The 26,128-nt window shown below is 46.0% G+C and overlaps 1 protein-coding gene and 1 long non-coding RNA gene across 2 annotated transcripts in view; one reads left to right on the top strand and one right to left on the bottom strand.

Moving 5' to 3' along the window:
* The window catches only part of LOC115113282 (inactive ubiquitin carboxyl-terminal hydrolase 54-like), an 86,662-nt gene that overhangs the window by 15,489 nt on the left and 45,045 nt on the right, over window positions 1-26,128 (top strand). Inside the window, 1 exon segment of the mRNA XM_065012832.1 lies at window positions 6,913-7,555. Within this exon segment, the coding sequence (XP_064868904.1) occupies window positions 7,409-7,555 (147 nt within the window). The 5' untranslated portion in view covers window positions 6,913-7,408.
* Window positions 1,924-8,606, bottom strand: LOC135565570 (uncharacterized). The gene is made up of 2 exons (XR_010461694.1): window positions 8,500-8,606; window positions 1,924-2,840 (listed from the first exon to the last, which is right to left on the bottom strand). It is a non-coding gene; the product is annotated as an uncharacterized LOC135565570 (long non-coding RNA).

The following is a 26,128-nucleotide window of genomic DNA, read 5'->3' on the forward strand; positions in this document are numbered from 1 at the left end:
CCATGGCCTAGTAGTCCTCACCCAGAAACCCACTGGATTGAGGGGCAGCTCGGGACTGAGGAAGCTCGGGAGTGAGAGGCAGCTCGGGAGTGAGAGAAAGCTCGGGAGTGAGAGAAAGCTCGGGAGTGAGAGGCAGCTCGGGAGTGAGAGGAAGCTCGGGAGTGAGAGGAAGCTCAGGCAGGTTGATGGATCTACCAGATCCTGGCTGGCTGGTGGTTCCGACAGATCCTGGCTGACTGGCAGATCCTGGCTGACTGGCGGATCCTGGCTGACTAGCAGATCCTGGCTGACTAGCGGTTCTGGCGGATCCTGGCTGACTGGCGGATCCTGGCTGACTGGCGGATCCTGGCTGACTAGCGGATCTGGCAGATCCTGGCTGACTGGCGGATCTGGCGGATCCTGGCTGACTGGCGGATCTGGCGGATCCTGGCCGACTGGCGGATCCTGGCTGACTAGCGGATCTGGCAGATCCTGGCTGACTGGCGGATCCTGGCTGACTAGCGGATCTGGCAGATCCTGGCTGACTGGCACTTCTGATCTGGCAGATCCTGGCTGACTGGCGGATCCTGGCTGGCTGAATGGCGGATCTAACTGATCCTGGCAGACTGGCGGCACTGGTGGCGCTGGGCGGCGCTGGGCAGACTGGTAGCTCAGGCGGCGCTGGGCAGACTGGCGGCATCCTGGGCAGACTGGCTCAGACGATGGGCAGACTGGCGGACGCTGGGCAGATCTGGCAGACTGGCGGCGCTGGGCAGACTGGGGGCACTGGCGGCGCTGGGCAGACTGGCGGCACTCCTGGGCAGACTGGCGGCACTGGCGGCGCTGGGCAGACGGGTGGCTCAGACGGCGCTGGGCAGACGGGTAGCTCAGACGGCGCTGGGCAGACGGGTAGCTCAGACGGCGCTGGGCAGACTGACAGCTCTGGATGCTTCATGCAGGCTGACAGCTCTGGCTGCGCTGAACAGAGGAGTACTGGTGCCTCTGGAATGAGGGGCTCTGGCGCCTCTGGCATGAGGGGCGGTAGCTCTGACAGCGCCGAACAGGCGGGAAGCTCCGGCAGCGGCGCCGGACAGGCGGGAGGCTCCGGCAGCGGCGCCGGACAGGCGGGAGGCTCCGGCAGCGGCGGACAGGCGGGAGGCTCCGGCAGCGGCGCCGGACAGGCGGGAGGCTCCGGCAGCGGCAGCGGCGCCGGACAGGCGGGACGCTCCGGCAGCGCTGGACAGGCGGGACACACTGTAGGCCTGATGCGTGGTGCTGGCACTGGAGGTAATGAACCGAGGACACGCACAGGAAGCCTGGTGCGGGGAGCTGCTACCGGAGGGCTGGGGTGTGGAGGTGGTACTGGATAGACCGGACCGTGCAGGCGCACTGGAGCTCTTGAGCACCGAGCCTGCCCAACCTTACCTGGCTCGATGCCCACTCTAGCCCGGCCGATACGAGGAGCTGGAATATACCGCACCGGGCTATGCACCCGCACTGGGGACACCGTGCGCACCACTGCATAACAAGGTGCCTGCCCGGTCTCTCTAGCCCCCCGGTAACCACAGGAAGTTAGCGTAGGTCTCCTACCTAGCGTAGCCATACTCCCTGTGAGCCCCCCCCAAGAAATTTTTGGGGCTGACTCTCAGGCTTCCATCCGCTCTGCCGTGCTAGCTCCTCATAATGCCGCCTCTCTGCTTTTGCTGCCTCCAGCTCGGCTTTGGGGCGACAATAATCTTCAGGCTGATCCCAGGGTCCTTTACCGTCCAGTACCTCCTCCCATGTCCATTTCTCCAGGTAGTGCAATCTCTCCCACTGTAGCTGCTGCTGCTCCTGTTGCTTCTCCTGTGGCTCCTGCCTGTTGACACGCTGCTTGGTCCTGTGGTGGGTGATTCTGTAACGGCTTTCTAATGGTGAAGGAGAGTCGGACCAAACTGCAGCGTGTCTATTGTGATTCATCTTTAATAAACAAACGTAACACACAACAAAACACTAACACTACAAACCGAAAACAGCCTATACAAGTGTCTACTAACCTCTAACCAGGACATCAAGACACACAGGACAATCACCCACAATACAACCAAAGAATATGGCTGCCTAAATATGGTTCCCAATCAGAGACAACGGTAAACACCTGCCTCTGATTGAGAACCACTTCAGACAGCCATAGACTCTCCTAGAACACCCCACTAAGCTACAATCCCACTATACACACTTCCCAAAATCCCAAGACAAAACACACCACAATACAAAAACTCTATGCCACACCCTGGCCTGACCCAATACATGAAGAAAACACAAAATACTTAGACCAGGGTGTGACAGTAGCACCTACATATGAAACATTATGGAGTCTTAAATGAGGCATGGGTAAGGCCAAAATATCATAAATATGCTCATTTTAATGAATTATTTCTCAATTATGCTTTATACTGAACAAAAATATAAACGCAACATGAAACAATTTCAACAATTTTACTGAGTTACAGTTCATATAAGGAAATCAGTCAGTTGAAATAAATAAATTAGGCGATAATCTATGGATTTCACATGACTGGGCAGGGGAGCAGCCATGGGTGGGCCTTGGAAGGCATAGGCCAACCCACTTGGGAGCCAGTCTCACCTCACCCACTGGGGAGCTAGGCCCAGCCAATCAGAATGATTTTCCCCCCACAAATGGGCTTTATTACAGACAGAAATACTCCTCAGTTTCATCAGCTGTCTGGGTGGCTGGTCTCAGTCGATCCTGCAGGTGAAGAAGCCGGATGTGGAGGTCCTGGGCTGGCGTGGTTACACGTGGTCTGCGGTTGTGAGGCCAGTTGGTCATGCTGTTTAATCAGCTTCTTGATATGCCACACCTGTCAGGGGAACGGATTATCTTGTCAAAGGAGAAATGCTCACTAACAGGGATGGAAACAAATTTGTGCACAACATTTTTGAGAAATAAGCTTTTTGTGCGTTTGGAACATTTCTGGGATCTTTTATTTCAGCTCATGAAACATGGAACCAACACTTTACATTCTGCTTTTATATTTGTATTCAGTACCTACAAATGTCAAATATCTGTCAACAATCCTTTATCCAAAGGACCATTCTATGGGTTAAATGTTGTGAAAATCCCCCCAAATAATGGTATTTCACCCCCTGGTTTCATGAGGAATCACACCTATGGACTGCTAGGGCTATGCTTGCAGTGTAGTTTCACAATATACACTACATATCCCAAAATAGTGTCCCAATTAGCCTACTGGTTAGGAATCATTTAGCTCTTGTGGTCACTTCTGTGACAATGATGGCTTTTTGAGAACATTTTATCTGAGAGGTCTGTAATGAGCTCATGTGCAGGCAGCGTGGACGGAGGGAATCTGATCTTATTCCATGAGTATCTGAGACTAGCTGCATGTTTACTGGCTCCCTGGGGCTGTCCCTGGCCATGAGGTGTTGTGTACCACTGCAGAAACACAGTGGCCATGGGCCATGCTGAGTGAGCCTCCTACAGCCCAGCAGACATGTGTCTGTGGTGAAGCTAATATGGGCTTCATGTCAGCGTAGCGGCTAGGCTAGTCAGGTCTTCTTCCCTCCCAGGACCAGACAGATCCCTGAACAACGGGACAGACTAATCCTACGCATTGTCTGATCAGGCTAATCCACCCGCATGACCTGCCTCTTAACTGAACTCTCTCGCCCACCCCGCAGACAAAACGGTAGTTAGCTGTATAGCATGCTACGAACCCCCTTAACCTCTCCCTTGGTGGGGAACACCCAGCTGGGACGATAACGACACAACACTCCACCTATTAGAGCACCCCCAGCCGTCCTACACACTCGCACCCAGCATTGCTGATAACAAGCCACCTCATTACAGGAAATGGCTAAGCCTCCCTTTGAACCCTCTCCTCCCTGCGCTGGTGATTAGGCTGCTGTACAACCGCCCACCTATTGGGAAACGCCTACACAAGCCCTCAGCCCAGCCAGACAGTCTGTGTGTCTGTCTGACCTTCAGCTCTGGCCTACACTTACTCCCACCACAAGCGCTGAAAGTGTTGTTTTTGTCTGGCAGAGGAACTGTTTTGGACTCTTTCAGCAGCATTTACTTGGCTTGTGGGATAGAGAGGACAGGAGGGGTGTATGGGCTGTTGATACTCCTCCTTGTAGTAAACAAGCACTTCTTACGCAGACATGGATGTGCAGAGTAGAAACACACCATAATAATGGCTGGAACAGAGTAAAGGGAATGGCAAGTGTTTGATGCGTTTGATACCATTCCACTGATTCCGCTCCAGCCATTACCACGAGCCCGTCCTCCCCAATTAAGGTGCCACCAATCTCCTGTGAGACACATACACATGCCTTAGTCTTGCTCTCAGAATTTCTTTAAGATCACCAAGTCTATCCTTTTCAATAAGCAATGGTGATTTTATCTTTACTTGCTGACACAGTCACACAAAAAAAATGTGTCGGTAAAGCATATTCATTTAGTGTGTGGAAGGCGGACATTTCCTCCCACATTTAACAGTAATAGTTTATGAATGACTCATTCGTGAATATTGATGTTTCTCTGTAAACACAAAACTCTAAACTTTGTCTGCGAGAGTCAGATAGTCTGTACACTACAGGTTGGTTGATCCTGCCAGTCAGTGCCTCGGGTCCGGGCTGTAAAGAGCAAACACAGACAGACTGTGGTCTGGTGACATCATGAGTACAGGTCAGCCTGTGACTGAGTGCTGTGTAAACACACCCGGAAGAGAGAAGAGAGGAAGAGGAGCGGAAGAGGAGGCTCGGTTCATCACAGCAACAAAGACAAAGTGATTGGAAAGGAATGTACTGACTCTTGCACTCCTCTGTACCTCAGCCTTATTACCTCTTTCATTGTTCTCTCACTCCTTCTTTATCCCTCTCCCATTTATCTCACTCAATGCTCTGCCCTCAAGTCGGAGCATTAAAAGCACATTGTGATGATGGTGGATATGGAAGGACTTGTGAGAAAGAGCCTAATTACAGATATAGGATGTTAATTTGACCAGTTTCACACACCCGGACAATAATCCTGCAGTAACAGGGAATGTTAATTATTTTGTGGATTATAATTAATGGAGATTTTTGTAGGGGTTGGTCAATTTTTTGGCAAATCAAGAGACATTTTAAAGTGGAAATTAAAAACTTTGGAAGTCTTTTTTTAACCTGGAATACACTACTAGTTTGTGTTTCCTACTGTGCCGGACATTTTCTGCAACAACAGGGTGATGAAATGAAACCACCAAGAGCTCAGATTTTCAGCCACCAAACCTCATAAATGTTGCATAGTATCATAAATGTTACCATGGGCATTAGGGTTTCATAACAGCAATATCTTATGCAGCGTGCTAAAATCCTATATTATCATCACCTTTTATGTGGCTGCTCAGAGTGTGGGTGTTTTCATACAGTGTTACTGAAGTGATTGATTGCATTTGAATGGATGGCTGAATAAGATCACCTAATGTAAAGCCCCCTAACTTGTCTTCCGTCTCATCAAGGACAATGGGACTTAAGCTGAGATGTATCATATTCACCTGTATGACAATGATAACAAGGCTTTTTTTTGCAACCACTGTGGAATTACCACTCTCTCTACGTTGTCATCCTCATCATCACTTTCACGCGTGTGGCCTTCCACCGCGCAGACGGCGCACAGCTGTCTTTAGCCTGTCTGTGGAAGTCTGATTAGAGTGCAGATTGACGTCACACTACCAGGTCTCCGCAAGGCATTAGCCGTACGGGTGTGTGTGTGTGTGTGTGCTGGAGTGAAAAGGGGATGGGTGTCCCAGGCACATGTGCAGAAAGCGTGCGGATCCCCAGTGGGCTTTGACTGAGCCGTTCCTATTCTCCCACTTTAACCCTCCGCAAATGGGATGACTGTCTGGAAATCTACTACCCTTCCACCATGGGGACAGGGGAGACATCTGCATACGGCCAGTGGACATTGAGGGGGTGAATACAGAGGCAGGGCAAGGACAGCACTGGAGGAAAAATGGGTCTCTGACTTGGAGAGAGGGACTTGATCGTAAATATACAACCAGGTCCAAAATTATTGGCACCGTTGATAAAGATGAGCATACTGTATGAACTAAATAATACAAACACTGAGCTGTATTGTATGCAACAAAAAAAAAGTTGAATTATATTATTTTCTACTGATACAATCACACATATAAAGACATTCTGTTTAACAAGTGATACAACGTAAGTGGTGAGTTTGGTGTCGGAAAACAGATACCTCATACCCACTGTAAAATATAATGGTGGATCTTTGATGTTATGGGGCTGTTTGGCTTCCACTGGTCCAGGGGCCCTTGTTAAGGTCATCAGCATCGTGAGTTTTACTAAGTACCAGGACAAAAAACCCGGTTGCCTCTGCCAGGAAGCTGAAACCTGGCCGCAGGTGGATCTTCCAGCAAGACAATAACCCCAAGGTCACATCAAAATCCACAATGAAATTGGTAGTTGACCACAAAATCTACACTTTGCAATGGCCATCTCAGTCTCTGGACTTGAACCCCATTGAAAACCTGTGGTTTGAATTGAAAAGGGCAGTCCATGAGCGCAGACGAAAGATAAAAGGATCTGGAAAGATTCTGTCCTTCCCAAAGTGTTCTCCAATCTCATAAAACATTTGAGAAAAAGGCTCTGTGTTTTTATCCTCTCAAGGGGAGGGTGCTAGAGTATTAAAAACAGGGATGCCAATCATTTTGACCCGTTTTTAAAAATATATACTTTATAGAGTATTTTTTGCTCATCTTTATCAAGGGTGACAATCATTTTGGACCTGACTGTATCTCATTATATTGTGACTTTAGTGCAGAAGGGTGACAAAGCCAGTGAGGGGAGGTGGTTGGAAGAGGCGATGGGGGGAGCCCACTCATAAACTTCTCTTTTCTTGTCCCCCTTCAGATTTTCTGCAGAACTGGGAAGCTCCGCTCCATTCAGTCATTCAGGAGAGCGGGAGGGAAGATAACCCTGACCCCTGACCTTTCACTTCTCTCCCCCATCTGTAGAGAGCTTCTGTCGTTGAGGAGCTAGGACCCGGCTGTACTTGGCTGTGCAGGACACACCAGTGAAGGTCGACACACATGCAGCAGAAACAACAACTACTACTGTCACCAGGGCCCCCTATTGTCAAACGTCTGGGAGTGTGAAAGGCAGAGGAGGAGTGTTGAAGACTGGACACAAGCTGCCTGATATTACGATAGGGACATTAGAGTCTCTGGACTCCATCAGACAAAGCAAACCATTTGAAAACTGTCCCACTACCCCTTTTTACACACCCACTGGTTTTCACTCTCCGTTTTTTGTTCTGCCACTCTGCAAAGATGGCCCTGTGTGTTTTGTCACGGGGGCGGACTGTTGAGTGTTGATCCGGTGGGAGAGGTGACTCACAGCCAGGACCATGTCTTGGAAGAGGAACTACTTTGCGTCCGGAAGCGGCGGGCTGCAGGGGATATTTACCCCACGCACTATGACGTCCATCGCCCCCAGTAAAGGACTCAGCAACGAGCCGGGCCAGAACAGCTGCTTCCTCAACAGCGCACTGCAGGTAGGGGCACACACGTACACACAAAAATGTATGTTTTTTCTTATTCGTTTTTTTCCGCTTAGGTCTGAAGTGTTTGTGTTGGTCTTGTTATGTGTGGGCTGCAGGGTGGGATGTGTCTGTTGACAACAGGTATTCAGTGTGGTAGAGTGGAGGTTGATCTCATCACTCTGCATAGAGTCACAGACTGCTGTGAGTTTTCAGGGGAGGAGCAGCGATTACCGACATCAATTGACAGTAATAGACAAGTCCTGTGTGGCACCCTAAGGAAACTATAGTGCAACACAACTTCCTCTCGCCCTCTCTCTCTCGCTCTCTCACTATCCTCACTTGACATGACAGAGGGGGAAGCAATAACTTTAATGTAGCATGATATACACACAGAGTATGTCCCCAGAACTTCATGCTCTAAGTGTATCTTTAAATATTTCAGTGTGGTAATGTTTTCCACTCAGTCTGCTTCCCATATTTTTGTCTTCTCATACCCACATTCTCAGGGTCATTTTCACAGGGTTATAGTCCAATTTCCAAGCTGTCAGCGATATAAAACTATTTGATAGATCTCATTATAATCAGCCTTTGTTCTAGACTAATCCCTCTACTGATGCAATACCGTAATTATAAATGTTCATTTAGACCCAATTTAGAGATGAAACGGTATGACAATGTCACATCACGACTATAGTGACCAAAATGATCACGGTTAAATGTTCAAAAGGTTTTGATACGTGCACTGAAATCATATCATCGAGTTTTATATTGAAAACCAACAAACAAATAAAATGAGCAGCACTATGCACTTTGTGTGCATATACATTCAAATAAGAACATTAAAGATGGCACCATGTGGCCATGAGAGGTAAACGTTTCCCTAGTGCAGGTTCAAATGAACACAACCTTAAGTAAGCAAATCAAATAAAAAAAATAATACAATTATCAGCACTCACATTGTAGTGAGGGACAGCAACCTCCATCAGCCACAGAAAGACAGGCCTCTCAACCATTTGAAATGGCATCATGTCCTTTGCAATGTAATATGAAAGGGCTGCAGTGAGGTCTTGAGCATTTTTTTGATGTGTGTGCATACGCAGCCTGCCTTTTTAAATGCTTGGATCGAGTGTCACAACTGTAGATGAGCGACCAGTAGCATCGCTGAGTTTGTCTGCTGCACGCCCACTCTGTCAACAAGGGAATAACACATGTATTATTATTATTATTGGTGTTGTTACATTATAATAATTATTATTATTAATATTCACTTACACACACAATCGTCTGTGTTGAATTTGAGTATATGCAATGACCCCATGCACAATTGACGTAAATATAAATTAGTCTTAAGAAGACAGTGATAGTAATTGCAATGAGCCCAACAATTGACATAAATACAGGAGTCTTGTATAGGAGTCTATAGTATTTCTCACTTTTACAAACAAGTCGACTTCTGCCGGATTTTAAATGAACAAAATATGTTGGTTGGTGATTAAACTACATAACGTGTTATCCTGTGCAATGGATGAATAGAGTCTGCAGACACACGACACATACATCAGCAGAACAACGTTGTCAGGGTTTACCAGAATTGGACCCAGAAGCAGACCAGGACAAGGTGAGTATAACGATGGTGAGTATTTATTAATCAATGAGAACGTGGAGGTAGATAGTTCCGGCTGGAGGAGCGGGCAGCGGAGGTGGGTTGATGGGAGTGGATAGGCAGATCCAATGGATAACACCCTGGCGACGAGCAGACAGGGATGGGGTATGGGTTCCGGGTGAATGGCTGTAGACAAAACAAACGGCGGTAAGTTAAAGGCAAGCAAGACGTACAAAACAAACTCTATAAACTGGAGGCTTGTTCGTGGGCACAACATACTGTTCATGGCTAACGATCCGGCAGGGAATGGATGTCAGGTCAGAGCTTTTGAAGGGGAGAGGTGATGATCAGGACAGGTGTGCAGATTACTGATGGGATACAGGTGCGGGTGAACATCGATCTCCCAACAAGCTAATTCGCCCGGCAACCAGACAGGGTGCGTTCCAGGACACCGGAAACACACTCCAGGACAGAAACACAGGCAAATACAGACTCAGGAAGCGGGATTCATGACAGTACCCCCCCCCCTCCGACGAACGCCACCGGGCAGACTACCTGGAGCGCCAGGGTGGAGGCGGTAGAAGTCACGAAGCAGGTCGTCATCAAGGATCTGACGCCGAGGAATCCAACTCCTCTCCTCTGGACCATATCCTTCCCAATCCACGAGATATTGGAAACCTCGACCGCGCCGTCTGGAATCCATTATGCGGCACACCGTGTAGGCAGGACCACCTCCGATCATCCGAGGAGGAGGAGGACGAGGAGGAGGGGGCAACAGAGGACTGAGGAGAACCGGCTTGAGGCAGGAGACATGAAAGGTGGGGTGTACTCGAAGCGTTGCCGGCAATTTGAGTCGGGCCACAACAGGGTTAATGATTCTCTCCACCACAAACGGACCAATGACCTTTGGTGACAGTTTCCTCGACTCAGTCCGTAGAGGAAGATCCCGTGTAGCCAACCAAACCTTATCTCCGATGGTATAAGCGGGAGCAGGAATACGGCGACGATTCGCCTGGATCTGATACCGGTCAGAAACTCTAAGGAGGACCTTCCTGGCCCGATGCCAGGTCCGGTGGCAACGACGAATGTGGGCCTGGACAGAAGGAACAAAAAGATCCCTCTCCTGAGAAGGAAACAAGGGAGGTTGGTATCCGTACAGGCATTGGAAGGGGGACATCCCAGTGGCAGATGAAGGAAGGGTATTATGGGCATACTCGACCCAGGGTAATTGAGATGACCAAGAGGTGGGATCAGAGGAGACACGCAGCGTGGACTCCATCTTCTGGTTGGCTCTCTCCGCCTGACCATTTGATTGTGGGTGAAATCCAGAAGTGAGACTGACTGTAGCTCCAATGGCCAAACAGAAGGATCTCCAGACAGCAGAGGTAAACTGAGGACCACAGTCAGAAACAATGTCACTGGGCAATCCGTGGACCCTGAAAACATCCCTAACCAGGATCTCGGACATCTCCGTGGCAGATGGAAGCTTGGAGAGAGGGACAAAATGAGCAAACTTGCTGAATCTGTCCACAATGGTCAGAATGACCATGTTCCCAACAGAAGGGGGCAATCCCGTGACAAAATCCAGGGCCAGATGCGACCAAGGTCGCCGAGGAATAGGTAGGGGGTGAAGAAGCCCAGAGCTGGGCCGATTGGTACTTTTGTTCTGAGCACAAACAGGACATGCGGCAACAAACCTCCGGGTATCTTCTCCCATGGCAGGCCACCAAAATCGTCTGCGCAGTAGCGCCATAGTCCGAGCAACGGCAGGGTGACAAGCTATCTTGCTGGCGTGGGACCACTGAAGAACAGCAGAACGGACCGACTCAGGCACGAACAACCGACCGGGTGGACCGTTACCGGGGCCGGGCTGCGTCCGAAGGGCCGCCATCACATCCTCCTCAATCCTCCATGTAACGGCTCCCACAACAAGGTTCTGGGGAAGAATCGTCTCAGTCTTGGCCACACTCTCATCTGTCTTGGAGAACATCCGGGACAAGGCGTCCGCTTTGCAGTTCTTCGACCCAGGTCGGAACGTCAGGGAAACATTGAAGCGTCCAAAAAACAAAGCCCACCTGGCCTGACGGGAGTTGAGACGTTTAGCCGATTGCACGTAAGCCAGATTCTTGTGGTCAGTCCAGACCACAAACGGTTGCTCCTCTCCCTCCAACCAGTGACGCCACTCCTCCAAGGCAAGCTTCACAGCGAGAAGCTCCCGGTTAGCCACATCGTAGTTTCTCTCAGCTGGTGAAAGACGACAAGAGTAGAAGGCGCAGGGATGGAGTTTACCGTCAGTGGAGCTACGCTGGGACAGGATGGCGCCCACCCCCACATCAGACGCATCCACCTCAACAACAAACTGACGGGAAGTGTCAGGTTGAGAGAGAATCGGCGCGTTGGTGAATCGGCTCTTCAAGTTCAGAAATGCTCGGTCTGCCTCAGGAGTCCAACAGAAAATTCTGGTGCAAGACGTCAGAGCAGTTAAAGGGGCGGCCACCCGGCTGTAATCACAGATAAACCTCCGATCGAAGTTCGCAAATCCCAGGAATCTCTGGAGCTGCAATCTCGTACCGGGCCGGGCCCAATCCCAAACCGCCCGAACCTTCTCTTGGTCCAACTTGATCTCACCCCTGGAGATGATGTACCCGAGGAAGGATGTAGTGTGGGCGTGAAAATCACACTTCTCTGCCTTCACAAACAGGCGGTTCTCCAATAACCGCTGCAGGACCTGCTTAACATGCTGGATGTGGCTGGAAAGCTCCTTGGAGAAAATCAGGATGTCATCCAGGTAAACGAACACAAACAGACCGATCATATCCCTCAGCACGTCATTCACCAAACTTTGGAACACTGCTGGAGCGTTGGAAAGTCCAAACGGCATCACCTGGTACTCGAAATGTCCCATACCCATAGGTGTATTGAATCCAGTCAACCACTCTCCACAGCCAATGTCCTGAATTCTATCACAAAGTCTGCCACACTGCGAGCTCCTTGGCGAAGAGAGAACAAACGTTTAGCTGCGTCCTTACCTCGGACTGGATGGTCAAAAAGCGTTCTCATCTCTGCCGTGAAACCCTGGTATGACGTCATGCATGTGTACCGTCGTTCCCAAACAGCTGAAGCCCATTCCAGAGCTCTACCACGCAGCAGCTCAATAACAAAAGCTATCCTAGCCTTATCTGTGGCGTAAGAGTAGGGCTGCAGATCAAAAACTAACCCACACTGTAAAAGAAATGAACGGCATCCTCCCAGATCTCCCTCGTACTTCTCCGGTGTCGGAACCTTGGGCTCACGGAAGGAACCCGCTCCCGAATCGGCAGGTGATATGGGTGAAACAGGTGGTGGATGATCCGCCGGTAACCTGAGCTGATCCTGGATACTCGTTAATCTATCCGATAAGTTCCGGATTGAACCCGCTATCTCGTGTAGCGCCGTGTTGTGTTGTCCCAACATCTTCTCCTGCTGGGTAATTGTATGGCAAACGGAGTCCAGGTCCGCTGGGTTCATCACTGGCCGGATCGTTCTGTCAGGGTTTACCAGAATTGGACCCAGAAGCAGACCAGGACAAGGTGAGTATAAAGATGGTGAGTATTTATTAATCAATGAGAACATGGAGGTAGATAGTTCCGGGTGGAGGAGCGGGCAGCGGAGGTGGGTTGATGGGAGTGGATAGGCAGATCCAATGGATAACAACACACTGGCGACGAGCAGACAGGGATGGGGTATGGGTTCCGGGTGAATGGCTGTAGACAAAACAAACGGCGGTAAGTTAAAGGCAAGCAAGACGTACAAAACAATAAAACAAAACAAACTCTATAAACTGGAGGCTGGTTCGTGGGCACAACATACTGTTCATGGCTAACGATCCGGCAGGGAATGGATGTCAGGTCAGAGCTTTTGAAGGGGAGAGGTGATGATCAGGACAGGTGTGCAGATTACTGATGGGATACAGGTGCGGGTGAACATCGATCTCCCAACAAGCTAATTCGCCCGGCAACCAGACAGGGTGCGTTCCAGGACACCGGAAACACACTCCAGGACAGAAACACAGGCAAATACAGACTCAGGAAGCGGGATTCGTGACAAACGTGTAGTGTTTTTACAACAGTAGGTGACACTGAAAGCTTCAGTTTACATTATTGGCAAGCTATTAGCCAGTTAGACAGACAAAACATGACATTTTCCCCCTTTCCGAAGTCCCCACATCATGCATTGAGCTAAAGGTTAACTTACCTTGCATTCGCTATAAAGTAGTGGGTGGTGGTCATGAAGGTGACTCAAGAGATTTGAAATGTTGCCCCCTTTCGCAGCAATTTTTTTTGTGTGCCTGTTCTGCAGACAGGGTGACTGTCTTCGATTAAGTTTCCCTCAGCACTCTGGTAAAACCCAAAATACGACCACACTTCAGATTTAGTCCTCTTAGAAGGCTGAAAAATCTCCCGAGCGCTGCCACTGCCTTCCGCCATGTTTTCACACAAAACAAAAACCCACGTTGAACGCTGCACCTGCGTCAGACAGTTGCTAACTTTGGTTGATGCTGGACAGTAATTTACCGTGTTTTTCAAACCGTGGTAATCGTTAATGATATTTCAAATTTGAATTGGTAAAACTAATCGTCGGGAATTTTACAGAGGTTTATCATGAAACCGGTAACCGTTTCATCCCTAAGTCCCATACAACAATAACAACAATGAATTAGTTCTACAGTAAAACTATCCATTATTTAGTTGTCTTAAAATTCACCACACCAACAAGGACGTTAAGTAAATGACTGGCGAAGTAGGCTAGAGTCTTATGAAATGCCTGGTTAACCAGCTTCTCATTAGTGTACTCATAGACCCTTTACTTGACATAGTGAGTGGGAGGCTCTCGTCCACTCTCTCATCCAGAAGGATTCAATTTGAACAAGCACACAAGTGGCTTGAGAAAATGCTTACCATTGCCTTCCATGGCAACTGCTGCCCAGTCATTGACAGCTTGACTGGGAGGACCCACTCACACCGTACTTCTGAGAAAATGGGAAAGGCATTTCCTCAGTTTAATATGGTGCCTGCCAGGCAGTCAGTCGCCTCACTCGCCTGTGACTTAAGCCAAGCTTTTAGACCTCATAAACAACTGTCAAACAGATGCTTCCTCACACCATAATTACCCAGCCAAACAACCTGTCATTAGTTTTCACTCTATTTTTGGATTACAATATAATCAACCATATAGAAATAATGTGGCTTAGCTGACTGATAATACCTCCAAAGCTACATATTAGTGTCAGTTATGAGTCAGGAGACAGATGGGGGGGAGCTGATATTGTATTGTCTGCTGCTGGAAGCCATAACAATATGCAGAGACAGCACATCGAGAGCCCGGGGGTGAAAACATTCTTTTTTTTGTCTGAAATTAAATGTTGTGCGTTAACTAGGCTTCATTAAGTTCTTCTCTAGTATTGTCTCTTTTTTTCGCCTACACACGGCTTAACAGGCATAACTTTGTTGAAAAAGTAATACTTTTTTCAATAAAGTTTGAATATGGGTATATAGAAAGGATTCTAGGAAATAAGTTAAATTCCGAGTTGGGCGCAAGCCTATTGTATGTCAGAAGGTTTGCAACCCACTGTGCATTTAAATGGGCTATCTAGAAATGTGCATATGGCTGTATGGTATTAGAATGGTTTGATTTCAGTCTATTTATACTTGTTAAGTATCATTTAGCCTATTGTACTGTATTGTAATGTTAATTTGATGCAGCTCAAAACACTTACCCACCATCTTAACATTTAAAGTTCAGCCCAGAAACCACTTCTGGTAGCTGTGGTACTCTGGGTTTAATTTAAAAGCCCTAAATCACCGTCCCTGGGAGGAAGGGTTTATTGAAAGCTGAAGTACCGACCTACCTGCCATACTGTCTTAGATAAGAGGGTCTACCATGTTGCCTTAGATAAGAGGGTCTACCATACTGCCTTAGATAAGAGGGTCTACCATGTTGCCTTAGATAAGAGGGTCTACCATATTGCCTTAGATAAGAGGGTCTACCATATTGCCTTAGATAAGAGGGTCTACCATACTGCCTTAGATAAGAGGGTCTACCATGTTGCCTTAGATAAGAGGGTCTGCCATGTTGCCTTAGATAAGAGGGTCTACCATGTTGCCTTAGATAAGAGGGTCTACCATGTTGCCTTAGATAAGAGGGTCTGCCATGTTGCCTTAGATAAGAGGGTCTACCATGTTGCCTTAGATAAGAGGGTCTACCATACTGCCTTAGATAAGAGGGTCTACCATACTGCCTTAGATAAGAGGGTCTACCATGTTGCCTTAGATAAGAGGGTCTGCCATGATGCCTTAGATAAGAGGGTCTGCCATGTTGCCTTAGATAAGAGGGTCTGCCATGTTGCCTTAGATAAGAGGGTCTGCCATGTTGCCTTAGATAAGAGGGTCTGCCATGTTGCCTTAGATAAGAGGGTCTGCCATGGTGCCTTTCAGGAGGAGGAGAGGAGTGCTTCCTGCCCTCCTGTTAGAAGCTCCGTGCTCCCCACACACTGGCAGATAGAATTTGACACAAGCTTTGGATAGAGGAAGGGGTGATACAAGGTCTCTTCCTCTATCTCTGTATCTCTCGCCTCTCTCTCTCTCTTTCTCACACACACACACACACACACACACACACACACACACACACACACACACACACACACACACACACACACACACCTCTTGAAGAAGACAAAATGGATCCATCAAACACATTTGGTCTGTCATCCTAGTGGTCTCTGAGTTGTGGTCAGATTCGTTCAAGTCAAACAAAGAGTATCCAATATCCTTTCTGAACTTAAAAGTAATCCAAGAAGTAGTCATTTAGTTTTTCAAATGAATCTGTAATCTGATTACAATCATTTTGCTGGTTACATAACTGCTTACAGCTAAACGTCCTTTAAATTATCAGATTACATGTAACGATTACATGTTATCAGCTATTACCCCACCCTGGTTGGCAGTGTGATAATGCTGAGCGATAAACCAAAATGTAGATCATTTAAAAATATTTTTTTTTTACCAACATCAGTTCAATTATTTGAATTCCATTTCTTTCTTTTTTTCTGTGAGCTCAATTCACACAATGCACAGTTTCTCTAGAGATAAATCAGTGCAATCTGGTAGGGAGATGAAGTTTCTAACAGGCCAATATTCAACATAGTTTAGCTCAGAAAACTTGGTAATTAACTACCCTGACCATAATCCGCCTGCGACGTAAAAGAGGCATAAGAATGTGCAATCGTGAGGGATAGAAAGCAGTTGCTTTGCGAGGTATTTCTACCTGAAAATACATGATCTAAGTGAATGATAGTTGGTATTCGGCAGTCGTAAAAGTATGCCTTATTTACTTTGAAGAACTACTACAATTGTGATTTTGTCAGACAGCATAGCCAGCAGCTCTATAGAGATGCAATGACTTGGAATGAGTAAATAATAAGTCATCAAATAAAACAAATGTAATATACACAATTGAAATATTTTATTCAAGTAAATTCATGTGAATAAATAATGATAAGTGATAAGCAGTAATGGCCAGTCACTACCATCATGGGACTTGTATTAATTGTTTTAGTCTGTGTTGCCACAGCATTCAACCCACATAATGTATAGTGCATTTAATGTTTGTAGAAAAAAAAAGTTTTTTTCAAATCGAACAGAAACCGAACCTAATCGCTCAGCACTACAGTGTGAATACCTGCCTGACCGAACAAATATCTTTAGCTTTACACCTCTAACATCACTGTTACAGTTTTATCTCATCATGGTCTTTTGGGTTTTTGAGGCATGCAATGCAGGGACACACAAATGGCCATTGCCTTTGAGTTCACCTTTTCCATCAGTCCCCACAGATGATAATAATAATGAATGATTTATTACATTTGTAAAGAGCTTTTTATTATACAGAATCATCTTAAAGTGCATAAAATAACAAATAAAATTAAAAACACAAATAGAAGAAAGAAAATGTACACAACTAGACAGGGCAACTGACACAAAGATCCCCGCTGACACTGCATGTGGCGTGGACACCAAAGAACACAGCTATCAACAGAAAGCCTTCCTAAAGAGAAAGGTCTTTAGGCTCATTTTAAAGTAGCCCAAAGCCTGTGGTGCCTTCAGGTGGTCCGGGAGTGCATTCCAGAGGCTGGGGGGGGTCAAGCTGAAAGCCCGATTCCCCCAGGGAGCCCATATCTCGCTCAAATGTTTGAAAGTGAAACCTGCATACCAAGGCACATAATAAGAACCAGTCAAGTTGTACGAAATGGGAGACAGGAAAAAACATTAGAGGAGGAGAAATGTAGCGTCTAGAGACTGACCCCCTGTGTTTGTAAACACCTATTTGAGTGTAACTCACACCCATGACCCAGTTTAAGACTACGGACGGACCTTCTGGACTTTTTAAGTATTAGCTTCCTATCATGCGAATGGAATCCAAAACGAATGTCAAGACTGATATGTACTCTTTAAACAGAATATAATGGAAACATGTCTAAAGTATCTTTAGATTGGTTGCAGCCTTCTAGTGTCTCGTTTCCGAACACCCTGCATTGAACATCTACAGTGCCTTCAGAAAGTAATGACACCCCTTGATGTCTTCCACATGTTGTTGTGTTATAGCCTGAATTTAAAATGGGTTAAATATAGCCTACACACAGTACCCCGTAATGTCAGTGGAATTATGTTTTTACACATTTTTCCAAATCAATAAAAAATTGAAAAGCTGAAATGTCTTGAGTCAATACGCATGCAACCCCTTTGTTATGGCAAGTCTAAATAGGTTCAGGAGTACAAATGTGCTTAACAAGTCACATAATAAGTTGCATGAACTCACTCAGTGTTCAACACAAGTGTTTAACATGATTTTTAAATGACTCTCTCATCTCTGTACCCCACACATACAATCATCTGAAAGGTCCCCCAGTCAAACACAGATTCAACCGCAAAGACCCGGGAGGTTTTCCAATGCCTCAAAAAGAAGGGCACCCATTGGTAGATGGGTAAAAAATATATATTAAAAAATAAACATTAAATATCCCTTTGAGCGTGGTGAAGTTATTAATTACATTTTGGATGGTGTGGCAATAATCCCAGTCACGACAAAGATACAGGCATCCTTCCTAACTCAGTTGCCGGAGAGGAAGGAAACCACTCAGGGATTTCACCATGAGGCCAATGGTGACTTTAAAACGGTTACAGTATTTAATGGTTGTGATAGGAAAAAACCTGAGGATGGATCAACAACATTGTAGTTACTCCACAATATTAACCTAATTGACAGAGGGAAAAGAAGGAAGTCAGTACAGAATAACAAATATTCCAAAACATGCATCCTGTTTGCAACAAGGCACGCAAGACCGCAAGACCTGAAAGACCTGACCAACAACCAATTTGACAGAGATTGAAGAATTTTGAAAAGAATAATGGGCAGATATATTTGCTGTATTTAATTTTCTATACATTTGCAAAAAATGTCTAAAAACATGTTTTCACTTTGTCATTCTGGGTTATTGTGTGTAGATGGGTGAGATAAAAAAAATATTGAATCCATTTTGAATTCAGGCTGTAACACAACAAAATGTGGAATAAGTAATATGAATGGTTTTTGAAGGCACTGTATTTAATTCACAACCTATTATGTACAGTTGAGACCGCAGTTTGCAAGGATTTATTCATTCATTTGAATATGTTAATGTGTTCTACAAAAAAGATTTGCCACTCAGTTTTCTGTGTTCATTTCTCCCTCGCTCCCATCCAGACTGATCACATGCGTTGGCTGACTATCACAGTAAATGGTTTGCTCTGTGACTGTCTGCACAAATAATTGGTTGTGAGAAATGAATTGAGTAGCTCCTATTAAAGCAATGTTGGGAAAAGAAAGGGACATGGGAGCATGTAAGTCACACTGCGTTGAACGGCTCATTGAATATCCCATAAATCCCAGGGGTAAATCATGTCACATCATAAGCTGTCCAAATTTAGCACTGAAGGACCCAGTTCCTTTTGAAATAGGAAATTCCATTTGCCAAAAGACAGCTCCACAATACTCTCTGATATTCCATATCGGAAAAGAAGTAGCCCATGCCTTCCCTCTCTCTGTGATTGTTTTTCAAAATTGAAAACCCCATCAGATGGAAATCTGTCCAATCTAATGGTCCTGTGTGTTGGGTATTTGGCCATCTGTCTTTCATGGGTTCTAGGGCTTGAGATGGAAGGGAAAAAAACTATTACTTAACCCATTTCCCGTCACGATTCACGACTGAAGCAAACCAAGCAAAGCATGCCTACTTCCTGGTGGCAGCTCAGTACTTCCTGTGACCTAATCATCCCTTGAGTTGAGCATTTGTCTGCTGTTCACAATTGCCTCGTGGTGCTTGTTTTGATTACAGTAATTACTTGCACAATATGTCTCTTTCTGATTTCGCCATGTTTCCAGCTTAAAGTTGCTTTGAGCAGCACAGCTTATTCTGAACGATAGACTGTCTGTAGTTCTGATTAAGTGTTGGGAAAACACGAGGGTCACACTTTATTTGGATGGTCTGGATTTTCCATCTGTAGTTTCTCTACAGATGGTCGTACTTTCAGCAAACAATCTGTTGATAAGCAACTGCTTGCTAAGGTTACAGTTAGGCTTAGGTTTAGAATAAGGGTTAGCGTAAGGGTTACGTTTAGGGTTAGGATAAGGGTAGGTCATGGTTAGAGCTAGAGTTAGGTAGATAGTAAGTTGAAATGTTACTGATAGTCTGTAGATGGTCTATAGAGCAAATAAAGTGTTACCAAACATGAGTAATATATCACCTGACATCCCATCTCAGGAAACAGATGTCCTGGGGTTCAACAGAGCCCTTCTGCCTCTCTCCGTCTTCCGTCCCGCTTTCCTTCCATCAGTCCCTCTCTTCTTTCTGCCATCTCTTTTTCTCATGCACGTCATGACAATTCAGAAATGACAGCGGCTCTTTTTTTCTGCTGGGATATCACTTTTCTCCAGAGCTGTCCAGTTGGGATGACTTTGTCATGCTCTCCTGCCTCTCTCATTTCCATAGAATGTACAGAACCAGGCCCGGAGAGGCCAATAGGAGAGCAGCATCTGTGCCGTGTGCCTCCCTATCAACCCGGTCCACAGTCCAACAAGGACATGCAAACCTGCGAACGAATGTGTTGAGCTTCACTGGCCCTGTTTACAATGGCATGCAAATGTTGTATAATTGTGACCAAAAGTGATCAAGACGATGTATGCTTGGAATACCTCAGGGCCAAAAGAAATGGCACGTTTGTGAATTGTAGTTGTTGGACCTGTGCTCAGATGCTCAGCGGCCTGAAACATTGCAGCAACAAGCAGCTCTGCCCCTTGTTATCATACAGACAGACACCTGTCTTCCTTTGGCCCTCTTATCAATCCCATGTGGAGAGGTTAGGTACTATATCTTCATTATCGGCACTCTGCATTGTGCAGGACAGCTGTGGACTGGACACTATTTCCATCCTGGCCAGTGGCCTGTTAAACAAAAAGACCACCACCAAGTGAGAAGGGTTCACATACCTGGGAAGGATGTGTCTGTGTGCGTCGGTGAAAATGCCATGGTCTTGCTTTGCACTCTGCAGTGGGAGAACAAGCAACTTATTGGACCTGGGGCAAAGGACAAGAAGGAAAACGCTAACCAGGAATTGTACTAATTGCCTATTTTACAGTTTAGTCATTTAGCAGATTCTCTTATCCAGAGTGACTTACAGGAGCAATTACGGGTTAAGTGCTTTGCTCAAGGGTACGTCGACAGATTTTTCACTTAGTCGGCTCTGCTAGGCTACCTGATTGCTTAAGATGCACATATGATCCCATTCTCTCTTTAGGCAAAATACACTCAAAAGCTATATTTTCTGTTATTCTTAACTTAGCCCTCTAAAAATAACTGCAGTAATACATACTACTTGCACACAGACACAGACACCATACCAAACCAGTAAGGCAGGCACCTATCCGTTATGGGCTAAAAAAGTTGTGCAGTCAAACCTCCACCCTCGGTATAAAATCTGCCATGCCACATGTTTGGTACTAAATCTTGGCTGAGGGGTAGGCCTGGAATGAGTTGGTTCCCTGGATGTTGTGGCGCTCACCCTTCTCCAACTGTCAGTGCTTTTGGGTCTCTGGGGTGTGATTGATTGCAGAGTGTTGTATGCTGCATAGAGGCAGGCTAGATAGGTTTAGAAGTCTGTTTTCCCCCTCCCCTGCCACCTCCCTTTCTCTGCTTCAGTGTAATCTGTTAATGGTCATTTTCATGTAAAAGGACAAATTGGGTATCAAATGAAAACAAAGATTATCTTTTGGGGAAATGAAGGCGTAGATACATTTTTCAACCATTTAAAAAAAAAAAAATCTCAATTTTAAGCATAGGTTAATGGCTTTGATTTCTGGTCAAACAGATAGAAAACATCTACCAGAATAAGTCTTAAAAGGTATTAGAAATATATCAAAACACTATCATGTTGAAGTAAAGACCACTAACTAATATCAACACTTATATTTAGTTTTGGATAAATGATTTGCCTTCTGTAAGTTTACAAAACATTGCCTTGTGCCTTGTAATTCCATTACCAAAGACCCACATATCTTTGTCACGTTGGTAACAATGATTCGGGAGACAGGCGCAGGGATGCGAATAGGTTTATTTTATTACACCCCAAATGACGGTGTGCCGTGTAAAGGCACGGGGACGAAGACCAAACAAACACGTAACAAAACACAGGGTTGAAACCCAAACAAAAGAGCGAGGAGCACCTCGAATAAATACACACGCGCACAATGATTAACCCACGGGACGAGACCCGTAAACATCTGCGCAATCCACAATGGCACGAAAGCCCAAAACACACAGCACAGGTACTCACACGCACCAGCGGACATTGTAACAATAATCGACCGCAATACGGTGCACAAAGGGAACATATATACAAATACAATCAGTGGGAATAGGGGCCAGGTGTGCGCAATGAAAGTTCCAGAGGGATCCGTGACAATGTGACAATCTTTAAGATATTTTCTCATTTATCTCCCTCAGGATAATGAAAGTCCACAGAAGTAATAAGTAAAGGTACACTCACACACTTTAAAAAAAAGGTGTTGTCCAAAATGTAAACCCAACATGTAAAGTGTTGGACCCATGTGACACGAGCTGAAATAAAATATCCTTATTTCTCTCATATTTTGTGCACAAATTTGTTTACATCCCTGTTAGTGAGTATTTCTCCATGATAATCCATCTATCTGACAGGTATTGCATATCAAGAAGCTGATTAAACAGCATGATCATTACAATGGTGCACCTTGTGCTGGGGACAATAAAAAGCCACTCTAAAATGTGCAGTTTTGTCACACAATACAGTGCCACAGATGTCTAATAGACCTGGCCGGGGTATCCTGGAAGGATATTGATCTCATCCCGTCAGTAGAGGATGCCTGGGTATTTTATTTAAATGCCTTCCTCACCATCTTAAATAAGCATGCCCCATTCAAGAAATTTAGAACCAGGAACAGATATAGCCCTTGGTTCTCTCCAGACCTGACTGCCCTTAACCAACACAAAAACATCCTATGGCGTTCTGCATTAGCATCGAACAGCCCCCGTGATATGCAAATTTTCAGGGAAGCTAGGAACCAATATACACAGGCAGTTAGAAAAGCCAAGGCTAGCTTTTTCAAGCAGAAATTTGCTTCCTGCAACACAAACTCAAAAAAGTTCTGGGACACTGTAAAGTCCATGGAGAATAAGAACACCTCCTCCCAGCTGCCCACTGCACTGAGGATAGGAAACACTGTCACCACCAATAAAAATTTAAATAAGCATTTTTCTACGGCTGGCCATGCTTTCCACCTGCCTTACCCCTACCCCGGTCAAAAGCACGGCACCCCCCACAGCAACTCGCCCAATTCTTCCCCATTTCTCCTTCTCCCAAATCCAGTCAGCTGATGTTCTGAAAGAGCTGTAAAATCTAGACCCCTACAAATCAGCCGGGCTAGACAATCTGGACCCTTTCTTTCTAAAAATTAGTTATTGCAACCCCTATACTAGCCTGTTCAACCTCTCTTTCGTGTCGTCTGAGATTCCCAAAGATTGGAAAGCAGCTGCGGTCATCCCCCTCTTCAAAGGGGGGGACACTCTTAACCCAAACTGCTACAGACCTATATCTATCCTACCCTACCTTTCTAAGGTATTCGAAAGCCAAGTCAACAAATAAATTACCGACCATTTCGAATCCCACCATACCTTCTCCGCTATGCAATCTGGTTTCAGAGCTGGTCATGGGTGCACCTCAGCCACGCTCATGGTCCTAAACGATATCTTAACCGCCATCGATAAGAAACAATACTGTGCAGCCGTATTCATTGACCTTGCCAAGGCTTTCGACTCTGTCAATCACCACATCCTCATCGGCAGACTCGATAGCCTTGGTTTCTCAAATGATTGCCTCGCCTGGTTCACCAACTACTTCTCAGATAGAGTTCAGTGTGTCAAATTGGAGGGCCTGTTGTCCGTGCCTCTGGCAGTCTCTATGGGGGTGCCACAGGGTTCAATTCTTGGACTGACTCTCTTCTCTGTATACATCAATGATGTCGCTCTTGCTGCTGGTGAGTCTCTGATCCACCTCTACGCAGACGACACCATTCTGTAAACTTCTGGTCCTTCTTTGGACACTGTGTTAACAACCCTCCAGACGAGCTTCAATGCCATACAACTCTCCTTCAGTGGCCTCCAATTGCTCTTAAATACAAGTAAAACTAAATGCATGCTCTTCAACCGATCGCTGCTTGCACCTGCCCTCCCGTCCAACATCACTACTCTGGACGGTTCTGACTTAGAATATGTGAACAACTACAAATACCTAGGTGTCTGGTTAGACTGTAAACTCTCCTTCCAGACTCACATCAAACATCTCCAATACAAAGTTAAATCTCGAATTGGCTTCCTATTTTGCAACAAAGCATCCTTCACTCATTCTGCCAAACATACCCTTGTAAAACTGACTATCTTACCGATCCTTGACTTCGGCGATGTCATTTACAAAATAGCCTCCAATACCCTACTCAATAAATTGGATGCAGTCTATCACAGTGCCATCTGTTTTGTCACCAATGCCCCATATACTACCCACCACTGCGACCTGTACGCTCTCGTTGGCTGGCCCTCGCTTCATACTCGTCGCCAAACCCACTGGCTCCAGGTCATCTACAAGACCCTGCTAGGTAAAGTCCCCCCTTATCTCAGCTCGCTGGTCACCATAGCAGCACCCACCTGTAGCACGCGCTCCCCCAAAATCAATTCTTCCTTTGGCCGCCTCTCCTTCCAGTTGTCTGCTGCCAATGACTGGAACGAACTACAAAAATCTCTGAAACTGGAAATACTTATCTCCCTCACTAGCTTTAAGCACCAGCTGTCAGAGCAGCTCACAGATTACTGCACCTGTACATAGCCCATCTATAATTTAGCCTAAACACCCACCTACCTGTATTTATTTATTTATTTTGCTCCTTTGCACTATTTCTATCTCTACTTTGCACATTCTTCCACTGCAAATCTACCATTCCAGTGTTTTACTTGCTATATTGTATGTACTTCACCACCATGGCCTTTGTTTTGCCTTTACCTCCCTTATCTCACCTCATTTGCTCACATTGTATATAGACTTATTTTTCTACTGTATTACTGACTCTATGTTTGTTTTACTCCATGTGTAACTCTGTGTTGTTGTATGTGTCGAATTGCTTTGCTTTATCTTGGCCAGGTCGCAATTGTAAATGAGAACTTGTTCTCAACTTGCCTACCTGGTTAAATAAAGGTGAAATATTCTTTGATTTTTTTAAATGACATGCTGACTGCAGGAATGTCTACCAAAGTTGCTGCCAGAGAATTGAATGTTAAATTCTCTACCATAAGCCATCTCCAACGTCGTTTTAGAGAATTTGACAGTGCGTCCAACCGGCCTCATAACCGCAGACCACGTGTAACCACTCCAGCCCAGGACCTCCACATCCGGCTTCTGCGCCTGCGGGATCGACTGAGACCAGCCACCCAGACAGCTGATGAAACTGAGGAGTATTTCTGTCTGTAATCAAAAATTATTCTGCTTGGCTGCGCCTGGCTCCCCAGTGGGTGGGCCTATGCCCTCCAGGCCCACCCATAGCTGCACCCCTGCCCAGTCATGTGGAATCCATAGATTAGGGCCTAATGAATTTATTTCAATTGACTGATTTCCTTATATGAACTGTAACTCAGTAAAATCGTTGAAATCGTTGAAATTGTTGCATGATGCATTTATATTTTTGTTCAGTATGGAATCCAAAAGGGTTCTTCCACTTCCCCATAGGAGGTCCCTTTGAAGAATCCTTTTTGCTTCCAGGTTCCAAATCGTTAACAGAAAAAAAAATCAGTAACGGAATGACTTCAATTGAATTGGCTGCAATGGAAAATCATAGTAGTCACAGGCCACAGTTGGGTCACCTGCTATTGTCCTCCCTTCCACTGGCATACTGTTATGTTCAGCTCATAGCTGTTTTCTTTCTGTCATCTGGTGGTCAAAGCGGGAGTGTGAAAACAGTCTGGACAACCCCAGCCCCCCCCCCCCCCTCTCTCTGCCTCTCTCTCTCCAGTTAGTGTTACCTCTCTCGGCTTTTACCGACACCTACCCATGAGCCCCCTCTCTTTCCATTTACTGTAACCAGCATCCGCACACACTGAGCACTGACCAACACCGGACGTCTATGGAGGTTGAAAAGTAGTTGAAATTTGGTCAGTCCGCCCTGGCCTTGATTTCAATGTCCACAGAGGTTGATTTTTGAGCAAGTTCGGACCGGCCTTGGACAAAATCTGAACCAATCCTTGTCTATGTTTCACAAGTTTGGACAGCATAGTACATAGTACAGTGAAGCACATAGAGTACAGTACAGTAAAGAAAAGTAGAGTATAGTTC

This window comes from Oncorhynchus nerka, linkage group LG28 (assembly GCF_034236695.1).
Source record: "Oncorhynchus nerka isolate Pitt River linkage group LG28, Oner_Uvic_2.0, whole genome shotgun sequence".
In the NCBI taxonomy this organism is placed as follows: Eukaryota; Metazoa; Chordata; class Actinopteri; order Salmoniformes; family Salmonidae; genus Oncorhynchus; species Oncorhynchus nerka.